General features: G+C 45.8%; 1 protein-coding gene across 2 annotated transcripts in view; it reads left to right on the top strand.

The window, feature by feature from the left end:
- The window catches only part of LOC106603639 (zinc finger and BTB domain-containing protein 16-A), a 157,537-nt gene that overhangs the window by 95,971 nt on the left and 42,222 nt on the right, over nucleotides 1-19,344 (top strand). For both annotated transcript variants that reach the window (XM_014197535.3, XM_014197534.3), the window contains exon 4: nucleotides 1,101-1,187. In XM_014197535.3, the coding sequence (XP_014053010.2) occupies nucleotides 1,101-1,187 (87 nt within the window). The remainder of the gene's footprint in view (nucleotides 1-1,100; nucleotides 1,188-19,344) is intronic.

Raw genomic sequence — 19,344 nt, 5'->3', positions numbered from 1 at the left:
GTAGATATTTTATTTGGGACATCTTGTATTTTTTACGGTATTGAAAAACATACGGTACCGACCAAGTCTAATATTAACTAATGCCTTGTGCTGTGAGTGTGTGAAATGACAGTTAAGGTCTAGTACAATATCTAATACAGTAAATAATTGTGTTGCGTAAGTTGTAACTGGCAAATTTAGAAGTCCACCTTGTCCATCATGTGTCAGTGTAACTTGTCTTCCTCAGACTTACAGTGCAGCTGTTTTGTAATATCACTGTTTGTCGTTACGAAACCGACACCCAGTTTGTCTCCATCTCTAAGACAAAAAAAAGTTATCTTAGTATTGACTTCCTGTTATGATTTGCTGCTGCTGGAGGGTGTCGTAACCCTTGGAGACATTGCCAAGAACAGAACAGCCAAGGTCTAGTTTAGGGTTCTCCGTGTCCTGGGATCAGGATCACACAGGAACACAGAACATACCTGTTTGATATCTGGGTGGAGCAGGACACAAGTTAGCGAGCTAGCCTAGCAATACCATTAAGCTGTTGCCTGGCTGGGCCTGAGACATGCTCCCATAGCACCTTCTGATTGTATGTGCTAAATACTAACGCTAGACCTCAGCTTTTCATACTGCACTTATACAGTTCAATTCAATAAACTTTATTCTGTTATTGCCCCTGGCTGGGGAATAAATAATGTTTATTCAACTGCATTGGATTGTAGAAATGCAGTGTGAAGAGGAGAGGCCCAAAGTTGGCACACATTTGCATACTGTACTTTTAAAGCTGCTCAGACACGATGGGTCTTGTTATTGACATAGTGCTGAACAATACAAGTGTTTCAAAAAAGAGTTTGCTTGTTGCAGGTGCGTGAGAATATTTTTTTTAATGATATCTTAAATGGAAAAGAAAAACTTGCACACTCCTCTTGGCAGTATCACTTTGTACATTTAAAAAACAACTGTTAAACGTCACAATATCTTATGTCTGTTCCAAATGTTATGTAATCTTACCACACACATACTATACAGTACATGTATCTACAGTTAGTATAGTTTCTACACTGTATTGGGCCTATGTCCATATTAAACACCCTCCTGTCTCCTCTCCTGTGTTGCAGCTGGTGAGAAGGCCATTGTCTGTGACCAGTGTGGGGCCCAGTTCCAGAAGGAGGATGCTCTGGAGGCTCACAGACAGATCCACACAGGTAAGAACACAGCCACCACTTCTGCTTCAATAAGGCTTTACATGTGTTCCCACCATCACTCTGTGTTAGAGAGAAATGTGTTCTCTTTAGAACAGTTGCTCCACTCCCACCAGGGCCTTGTACACCATCTAATTCTGTTTGTTGTGTGAGTGTCTAGTTTGCTCTTGAGGTTAAAAGTCTAACTAAGTCATGTGAAGTAGGTCAGATTGATAGCTATAAATAAGACAAAACACAAAAAAGCATTCATTTTGGTGTGCCTAAATGATCTGAAGCATATAAACTAATAATGTATGCTTGTTGACTTTGATGATATTTTAGTAATTATTAAAATAGTTGTTTTTACACCACTGTAAACAGTGAGTTTACAGTATGCTACTGTAACCGATGTGAAATGGCTAGTTAGTTAGCGGTGGTGCGCGCTAATAGCGTTTCAATCAGTGACGTCACTCGCTCTGAGACTTGAAGTAGGGTTTCCCCTTGCGTTGCAAGGGCCACGGCTTTTGTGGCGCGATGGGTAACGATGCTTCGTGGGTGTCAGTTGTTGATGTGTGCAAGGGTCCCTGGTTCGAGCCCGGGTTGGGGCGAAGAGAGGGACGGAACCTACACTGTTACATTGATGCTGTTGACCCGGATCTTTGGTTGCTGCGGAAAAGGAGGAGGTCAAAAGGGGGGTGAGTGTAACGATGTGAAATGGCTAGTTAGTTAGCGGTGGTGCTCGCTAATAGCGTTTCAATCAGGGACGTCACTCGCTCTGAGACTTGAAGTAGGGTTTCCCCTTGCGTTGCAAGGGCCCGCGGCTTTTGTGGCGCGATGGGTAACGATGCTTCGTGGGTGTCAGTTGTTGATGTGTGCAGAGGGTCCCTGGTTCGAGCCCGGGTTGGGGTGAAGAGAGGGACGGAACCTACACTGTTACACTACGTCTTACTGTTCTTGGCACTGTACCAAGCAGAAAGACCCAGCAGTGACATTACCATATCCCGTGTCACCGCGTTAAAAGCTAGTAACCATGGCTTCCGGTATAAAGCCGAACCCTCTCAGTCATGGTTATAAGGCGGCTGGCTCCTTCCACGGCGAGGTGGGGGTCTGGAATCCCGTGGGATGGATGCCAGAGAGGGAGAAGGTGAAGGGACTCTCAGACCTGGGCTTACCGTCCAGCTATAGCTAGATGACTCCTGATATCTCCAGGAGTGATAAGTATACATTTTTGTATTTCTCTTTTTTATTTTTGCTAGCTAGGACCATCTACTTTAAGTGCTGTCTGTCTTCCCAGTAGCCTACTTGGTGTGTGAACTGCTGACTGCTCATAACTTGCAGATGATTGTTGACCCATCAACCAGGATCAAGGGGCAGGGCAATTTATGACTTGTTTTGGTAATCAGTGGCTGTATTGGAGGGGAGTGGTTTCACCTCTCCGAGGCAATCAGCAATTAGTGTTAGTTCCTCAGTCTCCCCTGGTTTCTCAATGGCAGCTGTAAGCGGAGGTCGTGTCAGTGGCGGATTTGTCGCAAAACTAAGACAGTTCTGCCGAGTTGTTGTTTTGCGGAGTTGTTTGAGGAAGGAAAGCGAGGAAGGCTGCTCACCACTCTCTCACTTTAGTATCTTACCTAGTTATTTACAGATGATCTCATTTTGCTCTTTTGTAGCTTTGTCAACTGTGAGTGTTTTTTTGTTACCAGTTCGCACCTCTCCTTTTAGGCTTTGCGGACGCTCCCCGCCCCTTGGCTGCAACCCTTCTAATTTAGTGTACCATGCGCGCACAACCCATGTGGAATTACGGGTGTCTGGCAGCGCTTGGAACTGCCGATCTGTGGTCAAGAACGCCAAGTTCATTTCAGCCTATGCTGCCCTTCAATCCCTTGACTTTTTGGTCCTGACGGAGACATGGATCACCCCAGAGAACACTGCTACTCCAGCTGCTCTCTTCATCTGACTATGTTTTCTCTCATAGTCCGGGAGCATCTGGTCACCGCGTGGTGGCATTGGTCTACACATTTCTCTTAAGTGGAGATTTTCTATTTTCTCCCTCTCTCACCTGTCCATCTCCTCATTTGAATTCCATGCTGTCACTGTCACTTGTCCAATCAAGCTTAACATTATTGTCATTTCCTGACGATGGCTCACCGCTCTTTGTACTTGGCGACTTCAACCTCCCGACGTCTGCCTTCGATTCGTTTTTTTCCAACTCTCTCTTTCCTCTACTTGCCTCTTTTGACCTCAACCTTTCCCAATCTCCTCCAACTCACAAGACAGGCAATACACTTGACCTCATCTTTACTAGAAGCTGCTCGCCTACTGATCTCACTGCGACCCCCCTCCAGGTCTCTGATCACTACTTTGTTTCCTTTTCTGTCTCCCTTTCCTCCAACCCTAGCCACTCAGCCCCTACCCAGATGGTCATGCTTTGTTGCAATCTTCACACACTCTCTCCTACTACTCGCTCTTTTTCTATCCTATCATCTCTTCCTTCTGCTAAATCCTTCTCCCTCCTGTCTCCTGATTCTGCCTCTTTGACCCTACTCTCCTCCCTTTCCGCATCCTATAACTCGCACTGTCCCCTTTCCTTCCAGCCGGCTTGCCCCTCCTGCTCTGTGGCTGAGTGACTCATTGCAAGCTTACAGAACAGGGTTGCGGGCAGCTGAGCGAAAATGGAGGAAAACTAAACTTCCAGAGGACCTACCATCCTTCCACTATCTCCCCTCTACCCTCTCTTCCTCTGTATCCGGTGCTAAAGCCACTTTCTACCACTCTAAATTTCAAGATTCTGCCTCTAACCCTTTTCCACCTCCTTAATCCTCCACCCCTCCCCCTCCCTCTCTGCGGATGACTTTGTCAACCACTTTGATAAAGAGGTTGATGATATCCGAATACTCATTCACTCAGCCTATTGAGTCCCCTGGTCTCATTCACACAGAACTACCCTATGCCTTGACCTCTTTCTCCCCTATCTCTCCAGATGACATCCTGCGTCTAGTGAGGTCTGGCTGCCCGACAACCTGCCCGCTTGACCCTGTCCTCTCCTCCTTTCTGCAGACCATTTCTAGAGACCTTCTCCCATTCCTCACTTCCCTCATCAACTCATCCCTGACGACTGGCTGCGTCCCCTCTGACTTCAAAATGGCCCAAGTTGCTCCCTTCCTCAAGAAATCAACACTCAACTTATTTGACGTCAAAAACAATAGAGCTGTATCCCTTCTTTCTTTTCTTTCCAAAACACTTGAGCGTGCTGTCTCTGATCAACTTTCTCGTTGTCTCTCTCAGAACCATCTTCTTAACCCTAACCAGTCAGGCTTCAAGACGGGTCACTCAACCGAGACCGATCTTCTCTGTGTCACAGAGGCTCTCCCCACTGCCAAAGCTGACACTCTCCTCTGTTTTCATCCTCCTAGATCTATCTGCTGCCTTCAACACTGTGAACGACCAGATCCTCCTCTCGACCCTCTCAGGGCTGGGCATCTCAGGCTATGCACACTCTTGGATTGCATCCTACCTGGCAGGCCTCTCCTACTAGGTGACATGGAGAGGATCTGTGTCTGCTCCACGTACTCTCACTACTGGTGTCCTCCAGGGCTCGGTTCTAGGCCCTCTTCTCTCTATACACCAAGTCACTCGGCTCCGTCATATCCTCACGTGGTCTGTCCTATCATTGCTATGCGGATGACACTCAACTACTTGCGTATGTGGCCAATGATTCTTAAATTACGAGAGGTGCCGACTCAAGTTTCCCTTCACTCACAGTTGGCACCGGTGGGGCGTGTGTGTGTGTATGCTGATACTGTAAGGAGGATGACTAGGTGTGTTGTGATTGCTGGACTCCAGAGTGTGGCAGAGATGGGTCACAACCTCCAGTGTGTGTGTGTGTAGCATTGATGTGTATAACCCGTGGTTTACTGGGTTACAGCCATTCTATCACTCCACACTTCTGTGACCGGCCAGACAACAAGCCATCCTATTTCAGAACTATGGACTGGTAAGGTGACCCAAGCTGTGTTGTCCTGTATATCAACCTTAATGTCTTCTCAAGTGGTACACTTTACTCTTCCTTTTTTGTAAAACGAAAACATTTTCAGTAGATATAGTTTTCTTGTACTCCGTGTGCCATTGTTAGGGTGATGGTTATTCAACATGTAGGTATTCTCTGTTTTGTTTTTTAAATGGGGGAGGAGCTCCTCTGTGTACCCCAACAGAACCAGAATGGAGTATAGCCGAATATAATGGAGACTGACACCGTCATCCAAGCCTGACCCAAACAACTTCCCGGAGCAATCTGGGTGGCCCCGCATTTTTTGACAGGCATGTCTCGGGGCTAACGCTACTTGAGCTGGCCCCCTATTTGACAGCGGCAGAGGCCTTGACCAATCCAGGGTCATATAGTAAAGAGGGGTTAAACGAGACTAATGATCAGACAGTCATACCAGCAGAAAGTCTAAATATAGAATTCTAGTCTGGAGTAGAAAAATAAGCAACGGACTTGTCTTCCTGCCTGGGCTTAGAATAGCAGTGAGGCCTGTCTCCCCCGAGACCCACCGGGCTTATATTTTAAAATGTGCTCTAACGCATGGCTAGGCAGATTCGGCTGCTCCATCTCTCAATATGCTCACCCATATGCTTAGCTTTACTCAGTCTACTCACTCTGGAAAATGGGTTATCACATAATTCTGTCTGTGTGCAGCTCTATGTGTGCGAGTGTGGCGATGCATAACTTACTGTACACTGTCAGAAAGGAGATTATTCACACTTTAAACCATTTAGAACACGTGTGCATATTATATGCTAACGTTTCCAGGAAGTGTGACTCGTGTAAAGTGAGATTGAGAGGTGAATGAACAGTGAGTGAGTAATCACTCTGTTCTGTTCTCACTCTCTCTGCTATACAGAAATGTTTGAGTGACACTAAGGTTGTAATGAGTTGCAATATACACCTTTTTGGATGTAAGAGAGGAGTGTCCATCTAACGCCAGACAAAACAAACTGTTACTTAACAGCTAGAGATTCCTTCTCCCCCCTCCCTTTCTACCCCCTCTTCCACAGTCCGGTGGTTGTGTGACTCTGTGTTGCACTCGCTATGTAAATAGTTCATGACCGTCAGCATGGAGGTGGTGTTTATGATGGCCAGAGTTTTGCGTGGCGTTGTAAACATCCAGGTCTCAGTTTCCTCCTGGCAGCGCAGGCAGGCTTGGCCAGCAGAGAGGGTATAGAAGGGCAAAGAGCTAGGGCCGGTTCTTTCCTGTTCCCCTCATGCGATCATCGCACCTTGGCTCTCTCCCTCTGCCGCTGAAATACTCTGTGTTAAACAGTCAAGGATGAATGGCATTCCCAGAAACCGCATCGGGTTTGGAAGAAGTGCATTATGTCACCCCTTGGCTCTCATGTATGATTTACAAAACGGAGGAATACACAGTTCCCGAACGATATGTTATAGTCAACTGTTTTTTTATTATTATTTATTTTTATTTTTACATGTGCACTGTACACTTTAAACTTTGGCTGACAAATTTTAGATAGATGTAAGATTATAAGAATTATTGTGCAATTGTAGACCTCACACTTTTTCTGTAAGGACCACATTTTTTTTTTTTAAAGCACTTTGTTTTTGTGCAGTGGTCGAACACCAGACAGGGGAAAATATTGTTGACCATCAAAGTCAAATGTTATCGAAGTGTCTGCTTGGCAGTAAGGGGTGCTGTTCTCAAATGACAATATTTGGCCTGGAAGTCATGCCCATTTCTGGGTAATGCTGCTCCTTCAAATAATGCTGCTCCTTCACTATTGTGGCATCCCTTCTGGCCAGTTGACGTCAGAGTTATCAGTTGCAGCAGCGCTTCTTTATCCACTCAGACTCACACTGGTTGTAAAACAGGCCGGATCACAAGCTTTATATTTAGCGTTACTTGGTATTTTCTTAGGTTAGTTTATATCCCTGTGCATGTGTGTACAGTACTCTGAACCTTTTCACAGTATGAACACATGAAACCTTGAGTAATTGTAAGGGCACGCTACTGTAAAGGAACATTCAGTGTATTTTCTGAACGTTAACATTTTGAAATTAGTATGGCAAACATGACAGTCACTTGTCAATAGAAGAAGTAAAAGAAAATAAACTAATCAAGTTGTTTTGTTGATAGTACCATCTCATTTATCATGAAGCCAATACTATGGCATTAGGCCTCATCTCTTCATCTGAAACGAATTGATTGTGGCCACAGTTTAATATATCCGAATAACACAGAGGGGGTCAGCAGTGTTGGCTGGGGATTTTGAGGTGACAGGACTCTGAGAAAAACAACGTCATGCGCCTGTGTGTTTACGCAGTAGCCTACTGCACTGCCCTGCTCCTGCACTCTCTGCACTGCCATGGTCTAGCTTTTTGACATCGTTTTTAAGGGCAGTCCAACCTGACTCCCACCTATATCACCTCTGGTATAGCTCCGGAGGGTTCCACCTCACACGGACCTAAGTCACAGTTAGAATCACATTATAGCACCTGACATTGATCAACACTTTTGAACGACACACCTCTCACACGAAACGCACCCCTCTCACACAAGCCATATCTTAATGGCTTGGGCTAGTTCTAAGAGAGACTCTAGTCTTGCCAGGAGATCCCATGTCCTAATGTGACTTTTAAGCTTGATTACATAGTATGAATCTCCCCTCAATGCATGTACAGTAGCTAGAGCAAGTTTAACTGCACAAGGTAATGCACTAGGTTTTTGCCACTCACTAGAGTTCAGTGCAAATGCAATAGCGTGATATCCTGGAACAGTGTTCTCGTTTCTGTGCAGATAGAAGGGGAGCAGCCCTGTCAGGACACCATGTGAGCTGTGGCTGAAATGAGTGTTGACAATGCTGTAATGACATGGGGATGGAGAGCTGAAGAGCTGACCTGGGAGCAGTGTAGCCGTCTGTAACAGTAACAGCCTTCTATCCACCGACTAACTGGAGACCCTCAGGGACTGTCTCGCTCTGCAATATCAGCGCAGGTCATCTTGTCTGCACCATGTTCAACAGGGGGGAAACTATTGTGCAAATGATCGGAATGGCACCTTCGGTCATTGGAAAAGGCCATCTGATTTGGCCCGTGTTTGGGAAGCGAAGCAACGTGTTTTCCATGAGATGGTGGTAGTCCTGTTTATAGATGAGCCATCTGACCAGAAATAATGGGAGGGACTAACCCCTCATTTTCTATCCCCCTCTCTCCCTCCCTCTCTTTCTCACTCTCTTCCCTCCCCTCTTTTTTAAGTCTTGTGTTACAGGGAAAATATGCAAAACATTTTGGAGGCAACAGTGGATTTAGCTGGTGGGAACACTGCGTGACTCCAGCGGCCGGGGCCACAGAGTAAACAGTTTCTTTCTCAAGCCAGAAATAGTTTGGACAGTGAGCGAGAGAAAAGGGAGGACAACACGCCTGTGTTATGGCGCAGTGAGAAAAGAAGCCTGAGGCCTCTTTCTTTCCTTCTCTCTCGCTTTCATTCCCACCCCCACTTTCTTTTTCACTCCCACATCTGAAAATGTTCACACTGGTGGCCTCCCAGTCAGTCCCCACACACACACCAACACCCACACATACCCCTCTCATGTGCAACTTTCCTAAATTAGGCCACTGCCACTGGTGAACAGGGTTCACGTCAAAAGTGTTGATTATCTCAATCATAATAGGCGAATAAGACCATCTCTTTAGCATTTAGTTAATAGTGACGTTATTAAGTTGTCAGTGAGCATCAGAGCCATGATGAACACACAGCCTTGGTATGGAAGTGTTTTTGTTTGCCTTAAATTCTGGATGGTGTTTATGTGGACATCAAGGTTGAATAAATAGATCTTTTACCATACAGAGAATAACTACATTTATTCAGCACAAACCATCTACAAATGGTAATTGGAGGTACTTGAAGGTTATTTGGTAGTGTTTCATTTTTGATTGGTGCGTTAGCCTCATGAATGCCCTCCCACTGTGGTCATCTGGTGTGCAGTAATGCTGCGTTAGCCCTCATATAATAAAGCGTTAGCCCCCATATATCGCTAGCCTTTCATTATTGGGAAAGCTGTCCCTCACTCCGGCAGATTACCCATCTGTCTGTCTGACTGGCCTCTGTCCCTGTAAACTACAGTGGAGTGCACTTATAGCAAAGGTCTTTGTCCCTTCTTAGTATATTAGTGAGGCATAGTTTTCATAATAGTGTACTGTGTAGCTATTATGTTGATGTTTGTGTCCTTATGAACCACTATGAGTTGCAAGGAGACTTTTTGCTTCAGGTGTAATGCACAGATCTGTGTTCCCTGAGATCCGGAGTGACATATAGTGTAGTTTATTGGAGGGCTGAACTGTCTGTCACTTTAGATCGGCAGGGATTGGTCCCCTTGATGGTCCCTTCCCCCAGGTGAAGCCTAGTTCCCACCAAAGGTCACAAGATTCGGAGGGAGTGACACTGTATCTCCTAAATATACACAAGCATGGACCCACCAGACCAACTTTCTGACTGAAAGAGGAGACGGTCGCAGAATCTCCTTTTGATGTGACTGGTAATCAAAACTCCATCATTCCCATTGTGTTTTTAACTTCTCTAGTTTTGCCTACAGTCTTTTTTCATTCATCATTATGTGCAAAAGCTTTTTGATAAGTGAAAAGACTAAGTGAGAATACGTCAGGGTAATTTGAGTTTATGGGAGAAGTTTAACAGGTGGCATAGGGCAAGCTTTGCAACCCAATCCTCCTTCTGTCCCAGTTAAAATAGTTTTGCTATGCAGTATGGGTAACATTTGCTCAAGGTGTCTTGTGAACAGCTGAAGTGCAGTTGAGAAGAGCCCTTAGAAATCTTTCAGCTGACTGTCATTCAGAATCGTACAGGGTTATTTTAATAGTGGATCTATCAACCTCTCTCTCTGAGACAGTGGAGGCCTTCTACAGCTCTAAAATACCTTCAATTCAATGCTCCTCTTTTCTCCACTCTCCTGGACAGATAACTCTTTTTTTTCTCCCTCCCTCCATCTCTCTCACTCACTTCCCAAAATAAGAAGTGTACAAGTGGTCTGAGTCAGTATCAGTGAACAAATTAAATCAAGTGCAGAACTAGACTACAGTCTCTTCTTCTTCTCCCTGTTTTTTTTTCTCTCCGCTCCCCGCTCCAAACAAATTTTTTCGCCAGATAGGATCTAAATGAGTTTTCCGGGCACAAGGATGCTCAGCTGGCCTGATAGATACCATGCGGGGGGGGGGGGGGCGCAACACCCAGAAGTAATCATCCTCCGTGGCAGGAATGTTTAGCCATTAGACCAAGTGTAAATTCCCACAATGAGCTCTGCGTTTATTGACTGGGCCTTGTGCATTATGTGAGGCGTCTTTGCGAAGGGCCATGTGTCTGTGGGGGCTGGGGGGAATGTGACCTGGCACCGACACAGCTTCCTTCCACCGCCTACGCCAGCCAGTGAGAAGTACCCAAGCAGATCTCTCCGTTCTCTATTCGCGGCTTAGTAGGTGTTTTGGTGGCACGGCTGCATTGTGGCATGGCCACGGGAACCTGGGGAACAGCTCTGTTTTGGGGAGGGGGGGTAGTGGAGGAAGAGCCGGTCGGGGTGGGGGGGGGGGGGGGTCTGGCAGCAAATTGGGATATCAGAATCCGTTTCGCGGCACAGTCGGAGAGAATCCCTCCGTGCGAGCAGGCTTTGTGGCGCATTGTGAGTGAGAGACAGCAGCGAGCGTCCGGAGGGGGAAATAAAAAGTTTTGTGGGGGAGATTATGGACTCCCGGAGGCTCGGCGATTCACTCTCTGAAAAAGGAGGCCAGCAGGAAGCTGGGCAATCTGGCCGCCAAACCCCCTCTCTCTCGGAGATGTCTCTCGGCACGTTACAAAGCGACCCCAGCAGCCCATCTTGTGTCTAACACGCATTAACTCCCCCAGATTCCACACTCACAACACTGTAGCCTGGTGATCTCCCGGTTTGTCTCCCAAGGCTTTGTTCAAGACGCCTTGGTTAAAAATAGGTAGATAACAGATAAAGCCTTCGACAGAGGGAACAGAAAGCCTTCCTTTGTCACTCGGTTTCCCACCTTGAAATATCCCTGTCACATATTAACCTTGTGGCGTGAGGTCTTTGAATAGGGAAGGATTCACAGGAAAAGGAACAGCGGCTTGGCCATCACAATAGCCAAGGCCCCTTTGTCCATGGCAGTATTTGGAGTAAATCTCCTTGTGTAATAAGATTTGAGCTGTTTGCGGACATCTTTAGAAGCGGTTTGCAGTGTAAAAAAACAGCGGCGTGAGAGGCCACTTAATTTAGGGTGTAAATACCTTCGATTAGCATGGAGGGAATTTGTAGGAGATGGGGGTTGACTTGCTCTCTTTTTTCTGCCACAAAAAGAGGAGAGGGGTTTGAAATGGCTCTTCTGTTACTTAATTGTGAAACGGGGAGATTAGTGTGAGCACTTCCAACCTTTCACCCTGGACAAAGGAACCATCAGATCTGGTTGCCTAGATACATGAGTTTCACACTGGCCAATTTAGCCGGTCACCAACGCTCGCTACCTGTAGTCTGTGAAAGGATGGAATGGCCTGAGTGTGTGTGTGTGTGTCTGTCTGTCTGAGTGATTACACAAACTAACCGCAGATCACCTGCCAATCCACTGGACTGATGGCGCAAGGAACAATACAAATTAAGATAACCACCGCATCCTCTCCTTGTCCATCATCAAATCATATAAAAGTTAATGTCCCCAGAACAGACATTCATAAGCCAGTTTAGGCTTGGTGAATACTCAAGCTTCAGACCAGCGAGAGCACCACGGCATGCAGAATGTCCATCTCCAGTGCACACCGTGCAATCAAAGTGCACTTAACAGTGTCATATTGATTATGGTGGCTTAACCTCTGTAAATCTCTACTCTGTGTTGGCATTAGGCCCATAGACTCCGTGAGATACAATTAACTGTTCGGCCGCTCATCAAGCCAGATAGGCTTGAACTTTTGAGTTGTTCTGTGGCATGGAATTCTGGGGATTGCTGTCACTTACAGTATGCTGGAGTTTGTTAAAGTCTGACAGAATTCTGTGTGACGAGTCACACAGGGTCATTCCAAATTCTTCTCCTCTGCTCCCCTCACTCAAACTAGTTCTGAACAATCCATAGAATCTCACATAAATAATGTGGACTAGATTGTTTAGCTGATCGGTCTGACAGAAACAAAAACTGAAGCAGAAAAAGAGAGGAATGTGAAGGTATTGTACCTCAGAGGAAGGGACTAGTTTTCACTCAATGGCGGCGGATGACAGTGCAAATTGGGAACTCAGGTGGGACCCATAATGCCCATGGAGGGTTCGGTTCTTATCAGTTCAGAACAGGTTTCTGAGGAGCAGAATTGTTTTGATGGTACCTGGTCAGGCCTTTCACAGAAACCCCACAAAATGAAACGTTGCTAAAGCTAGATAAGGCTATCTCAGAAACTACGTGGTGGGTGGGTGGGTAGGTCTGTGTGGGTGAAGTGGTGTTTTTTTCTGCGTCAAGCATGTTGTCAGAAGGGGTATTCCTGTGCTTGGAAATCCAAACTGGCTGGATAAGGTCTTTGTCAATTTGCACAAGTGTTGGTTTTGAGGGGCTTGGCCCTTCTACGTAATTAGCCAGCATTCCTCTCGAATGCTGAACGTTTAATTTGCCATTGTTATCGGTTTGTCTACTTTTAAGCCTTTGATCTGGATTTTTTATTCAATATAGTCTTGTTTGATTCAGTTTCACCTCATATGTCACCTCTACTTTTCCTTTTATTTTTACACCTTTATCAACAATCCACAGTATCAGAACAAATAGAGAAAGTGTGATTTACAGTTGAAGTCGGAAGTTGATTTATTATGATTTATTTCAGCTTTTATTTCTTTCATCACATTCCCAGTGGGTCAGAAGTTTACATACTCTCAATTAGTATTTGGTAGCATTGCCTTTAAATTGTTTAACTTGGGTCAAATGTTTTGGGTAGCCTTCCACAAGCTTCCCACAATAAGTTGGGTGAATTTTGGCCCATTCCTCCTGACAGAGCTGGTGTAACTGAGTCAGTTCTGCCATCAAATTTTGTATAGGATTGAGGTCAGGGCTTTGTGATGGCTACTCCAATACCTTGACTTTGTTGTCCTAAAGCCATTTTGCCACAACTTTGGAAGTGTGCTTGGGGTCATTGTCCATTTGGAAGACCCATTTGTTTCCAAGCTTTAACTTCCTGACTGATGTCTTGAGATGTTGCTTCAATATATCCACATCATTTTCCTACTTCATGATGCCATCTATTTTGAACTGCACCAGTCCCTCCTGCAGAAAAGCACCCCCACAACATGATGCTGCCACCCCTGTGCTTCATGGTGGGATGGTGTTCTTCGGCTTGCAAGCCTCCCCCTTTTTCCTCCAAACATAACGATGGCCATTGGTCAAACAGTTATATTTTTGTTTAATCAGACCAGAGGACATTTCTCCAAAAAGTACAATATTTGTCCCTATGTGCAGTTGCAAACCGTAGTCTGGCTTTTTTATGGCGGTTTTGAAGCAGTGGTTCTTCCTTGCTGAGCGGCCTTTCAGGTTATGTCGATATAGGACTCGTTTTACTGTGGATATAGATACTTTTGTACCTGTTTCCTCCAGCATCTTCACAAGTTCCTTTGCTGTTGTTCTGGGATTGATTTGCACTTTTCGCAACAAAGTGCGTTCATCTCTAGGAGACAGAACGCATCTCCTTCCTGAGTGGTAGGACAGCTGCATGGTCCCATGGTGTTTATACTTGCGTACTCTTGTTTGTACAGATGAACGTGGTACCTTCAGGTGTTTGGAAATTGCTCCCAAGGATGAACCAGACTTGTGGAGGTCTACAATTCTTTTTTCTGAGGTCTTGGCTGATTTCTTTTGATTTTCCCATGATGTCAAGCAAAGAGGCACTGAGTTTGAAGGTAGGCCTTGGAATACATCCACAGGTTCACCTCCAATTGACTCAAATTATTTCAATTAGCCTATCAGAAACTTCTAAAGCCATGACATCACTTTCGGGACTTTTCCAAGCTGTTTAAAGGCACAGTCAACTTATTGTATGTAAACTTCTAACCCACTGGAATTGTGATGCAGTGAATTATAAGTGAAATAATCTGTCTGTAAATAATTGTTGGAAAAATCACTTGTGTCATGCACAAAGTAGATGTCGTTACCGACTTGCCAAAACTATAGTTTGTTAACAAGAAATTTGTGGAGTGGTTGAAAAACGAGTTTTAATGACTCCCACATTAAATGTTTATATACTTCCGACTTCCACTGTATTTAAAAAATGTACTTTAAGACTGTTTGAAAGGCTTTCTCTGGGAACTTTGGCTATTAGTACGTTGTTTTTTTTTTACCTCCCGCTTTGTGCTGCATGTGTCATTGTGTAGTTCATACATGCCTAATCTATGAGTAGAATTCCTGTCTATTATCCACATCATCCCTAGTTAGAAAGTGACTGTTTACTGTACTGGAAGTAAATTTCCCCTATATTTCCCTCCCATGTGGGCCAGCCTCCTAGCAATTAAAGTTCTAGCCAATGAGCTTTAGCTCCTTTCCATTTGAGTGATAGTTGGCAAGATGCACACACAGCAGAGCGAGCGAGCAGTGACTTGGTGCACATATCTGCACTGTAGTATACAATTTTCGGGGACCGCTTTTGGCTTGTGAGCGCTACTTTCAGAACTACTGGCTAAAAAGTATACTAAATTACCAGAGGATCTCTTTTAAGTTAGTTGGGTTAATTGAATTGGTTTAGTGTAATTCTGGTCCGTCTTGTTTGGTCAGTTTCTCTTGGGTAATTAGAATGTTTTAGTTAGTGGCTAACTGTGTTTAGGTTCATTTCTAGACTGTAAATGCCTGTTGATGTGTCCATTCTGGCCCCAAATGAACCTCCAGGAGGGTGGTGGGGACCGCCCTCCCATAGCCCAGTGTCCATTTACAGTCCAACCACACGGCCCGCTGACCACTGCTCCTAGAATGTGATTGATTAGGTGGTATTTGGGTCATTGAGGACCTTTCAGCAGCTTAGGGATCAAGGGTCATCTCCTCTGCAAATCTGCTTCCTTTTGTACAGTGGAGCACCAGAATAGAAGCCTCACAAAAAGTATTTTTTTCTCCCTCTTCTGTTTCTTCATCTTCACACTGGGAAAATGAGGGAGGGGGGAACATCAATCTAATGTTTTGCTCTCCCAATCTCTTCTTAAATCACTCTTAAACTGAGCGCATTGGTCTTATTCAGAAGGTGCTTTTCTTTTACAGTATTGACAGAAAATCTATTAAACAAAGTGTGGATTTTAGTGCAGATTAGGGGGCCGTAAAATGTGTTTATTAACGTTTCCTCAGGGTAATTTTTTGAAATAATGGAGCACAAAGTCTTATTTGAAGATTTAAATAGATCTAAGCAGCAATGAATGAATGTACACTCTCAGATATTGAGCCTTAATCTTTGTGTATAGATTAATCTTTTCTGAGAAGAGTTGACACAACATTTACAAACAAAGTTTGTGATTTTCCAATAGTCCAATTTATTTCATGCTTTAGAGAAGAAAGCGGAATTGGTTTGGCAATTTGCTGTCTTAACACAAGTGGAGGGAAGAGGCCTAGCCATGTAATCCTTTGATGTGCTGTCAGTCGAGGCTCAAGATGATGGTACGATTCAGAAAATTTGCCAATCCATGGTCCTCAGGGGCCAGTCGTTGTGGTCACAGGACCTGGATTATACCTTAACCCAGGCTAGGGCCCGGGGGACAGGTGAAAGGGGGGTAGGAGTCCTAACAAAAAATGATGCAGAAGAAATATCAGCGTCCTCAGAAGCACAAGATTGAACTTAACTCAACTTTCTAGAGTTTTCCCTGTTAGTTAACACTATCAGCGTTTCCCTTTACTGTGGGAATTGTCATCGAATCAGTGCAATATTATCCCCTTGCAATGCAACTTACCAAAACAAAACGAACTACGCAAGATATTTTGTTGGAGGCAGAACTCATCTGAGTAGGATTATATTGCATTGACAAGCAAGACTCAGGCCAATACACTAGACATAACCAATCAGAGCTGCAGTAGGCCTATATGCAAATAAACCATTACAATATATGGATTTGTGTCATTCATTTTGACCTGGACTGTTTTACAGTATGAATGGTCACAATTATTATGTGCATGTTTTGAGATCAAAGCTAGAGCTGCATGTAGCCACGTGTGCACATTTGGTCATATTCTTTGCTAGTTAGTGAGTTATTAACCGAGTTATACCTAATTTGTAGTCATAAATGGGGGAGTGATTGATTCCTACAAGAGCACAAAACGTGAATGTTTCTAGCCATCTTGGAAAAACAAGTCAGGAGCTTTTTTTATGTCTTAAAGGGACAGTGTTGTATTTTGAGACAGAATAAGCTAAGAAGCCAATAGGCAGAGGGTAGCATAATTTGTCTGATTCTCTGTGATAATGGTATGGGAATAATAATGCATTTTATTTTCTAAAGTGGTTTCTTCCATCAAACACAACAAAATGTTCAGTCGACTCCTTGTCTGAAGGATGAGTGGGTAAACAGGTTCATCTTTTCAAATTATTCTACAGTGGTCCCTGCAGCGTACGCTCAAACCGGTGTGATTAGAATGCTTATTTAGAACGTCCAGTTTCGATTACATTTACATTTACGTCATTTAGCAGACACTCTTATCCAGAGAAACTTACAAATTGGTGCATTCACCTTATGATATCCAGTGGAACAACCACTTTACAATAGTACATCTATATCTTTTTTGGGGGGGGGGTTAGAAGGATTACTTTATCCTATCCCAGGTATTCCTTAAAGAGGTGGGGTTTCAGGTGTCTACGGAAGGTGGTGATTGACTCCGCTGTCCTGGCGTCGTGAGGGAGCTTGTTCCACCATTGGGGTGCCAGAGCAGCGAACAGTTTTGACTGGGCTGAGCGGGAACTGTGCTTCCGCAGAGGTAGGGGGGCCAGCAGGCCAGAGGTGGATGAACGCAGTGCCCTTGTTTGGGTGTAGGGCCTGATCAGAGCCTGAAGGTACGGAGGTGCCGTTCCCCTCACAGCTCCGTAGGCAAGCACCATGGTCTTGTAGCAGATGCGAGCTTCAACTGGAAGCCAGTGGAGTGTGCGGAGGAGCGGGGTGACGTGAGAGAACTTGGGAAGGTTGAACACCAGACAGGCTGCGGCGTTCTGGATGAATTGTAGGGGTTTAATGGCACAGGCAGGGAGCCCCGCCAACAGGGAGTTGCAGCAATCCAGACGGGAGATGACAAGTGCCTGGATTAGGACCTGCGCCGCTTCCTGTGTAAGGCAGGGTCGTACTCTGCGAATGTTGTATAGCATGAACCTACAGGATCGGGTCACCGCCTTGATGTTAGCGGAGAACGACAGGTTGTTGTCCAGGGACACGCCGAGGCTCTTAGCACTCTGGGAGGAGTACACAATGGAGTTGTCCACCGTGATGGCGAGATCATGGAAAGGGCAGTCCTTCCCCGGGAGGAAGAGCAGCTCCGTCTTGCCGAGGTTCAGCTTGAGGTGGTGATCCATCATCCACACTGATATGTCTGCCAGACATGCAGAGATGCGATTCGCCACCTGGTTATCAGAAGGGGGAAAGGAGAAGATTAATTGTGTGTCGTCTGCGTAGCAATGATAGGAGAGACCATGTGAGGATATGACAGAGCCAAGTGACTTGGTGTATAGCGAGAATAGGAGAGGGCCTAGAACTGAGCTCTGGGGGACACCAGTGGTGAGAGCACGTGGTGCGGAGACGGATTCTCGCCACGCCACCTGGTAGGAGCGACCTGTCAGGTAGGACGCAATCCAAGAGTGAGCCGCACCGGAGATACCCAACTCGGAGAGGGTGGAGAGGAGGATCTGATGGTTCACAGTATCAAAGGCAGCAGATAGGTCTAGAAGGATGAGAGCAGAGGAGAGAGAGTTAGCTTTAGCAGTGCGGAGAGCCTCCGTGACACAGAGAAGAGCAGTCTCAGTTGAATGACCAGCCTTGAAACCTGACTGATTTGGATCGAGAAGGTCATTCTGAGAGAGATGTTTTTTTGAGAAGGGGTGCAACTCTTGCTCTCTTGAAGACGGAAGGGACGTAGCCAGCGGTCAAGGATGAGTTGATGAGCGAGGTGAGGTAAGGGAGAAGGTCTCCGGAAATGGTCTGGAGAAGAGAGGAGGGGATAGGGTCAAGCGGGCAGGTTGTTGGGCGGCCGACCGGCACAAGACGCAAGATTTCATCTGGAGAGAGAGGGGAGAAAGAGGTCAAAGCATAGGGTAGGGCAATGTGAGCAGGACCAGCGGTGTCGTTTGACTTAACAAACGAGGATCGGATGTCGTCAACCTTCTTTTCAAAATAGTTGACGAAGTAATCCGCAGCGAGGGAGGAGGGGGGGGAGGGGGAGGAGGATTCAGGAGGGAGGAGAAGGTGGCAAAGAGCTTCCTAGGGTTAGAGGCAGATGCCTGGAAGTTAGAGTGGTAGAAAGTGGCTTTAGCAGCAGAAACATAGGAGGAAAATGTAGAGAGGAGGGAGTGAAAAGATGCCAGGTCCGCAGGGAGGCTAGTTTTCCTCCATTTCCGCTCGGCTGCCCGGAGCCCTGTTCTGTGAGCTCGCAATGAGTCGTCAAGCCACGGAGCAGGAGGGGAGGACCGAGCCGGCCGGGAGGATAGGGGACATAGAGAGTCAAAGGATGCAGAAAGGGAGGAGAGGAGGGTTGAGGAGGCAGAATCAGGAGATTGGTTGGAGAAGGATTGAGCAGAGGGAAGAGATGATAGGATGGAAGAGGAGAGAGTAGCAGGAGAGAGAGAGCGAAGGTTGCGACGGCGCAATACCATCTGAGTAGGGGCAAAGTGAGTAGTGTTGGAGGAGAGCGAGAGGGAAAAGGATACAAGGTAGTAATCGGAGACTTGGAGTGGAGTTGCAGTGAGATTAGTAGAAGAACAGCATCTAGTGAAGATGAGGTCAAGCGTATTGCCTGCCTTGTGAGTAGGGGGGGACGGTGAGAGGGTGAGGTCAAAAGAGGAGAGGAGTGGAAAAAAGGAGGCAGAGAGAAATGAGTCAAAGGTAGACGAGGGAGGTTAAAGTCACCCAGAACTGTGAGGGGTGAGCCATCCTCAGGAAAGGAACTTGTCAAGCTCATTGATGAACTCTCCAAGGGAAC

This window comes from Salmo salar, chromosome 04 (genome assembly GCF_965601325.2).
Source record: "Salmo salar chromosome 04, fSalSal1, whole genome shotgun sequence".
Lineage (NCBI taxonomy): Eukaryota > Metazoa > Chordata > Actinopteri > Salmoniformes > Salmonidae > Salmo > Salmo salar.
The sequence above is the reverse complement of the archived record's forward strand: the minus strand, read 5'-3'. Positions and strand labels throughout refer to the sequence as shown.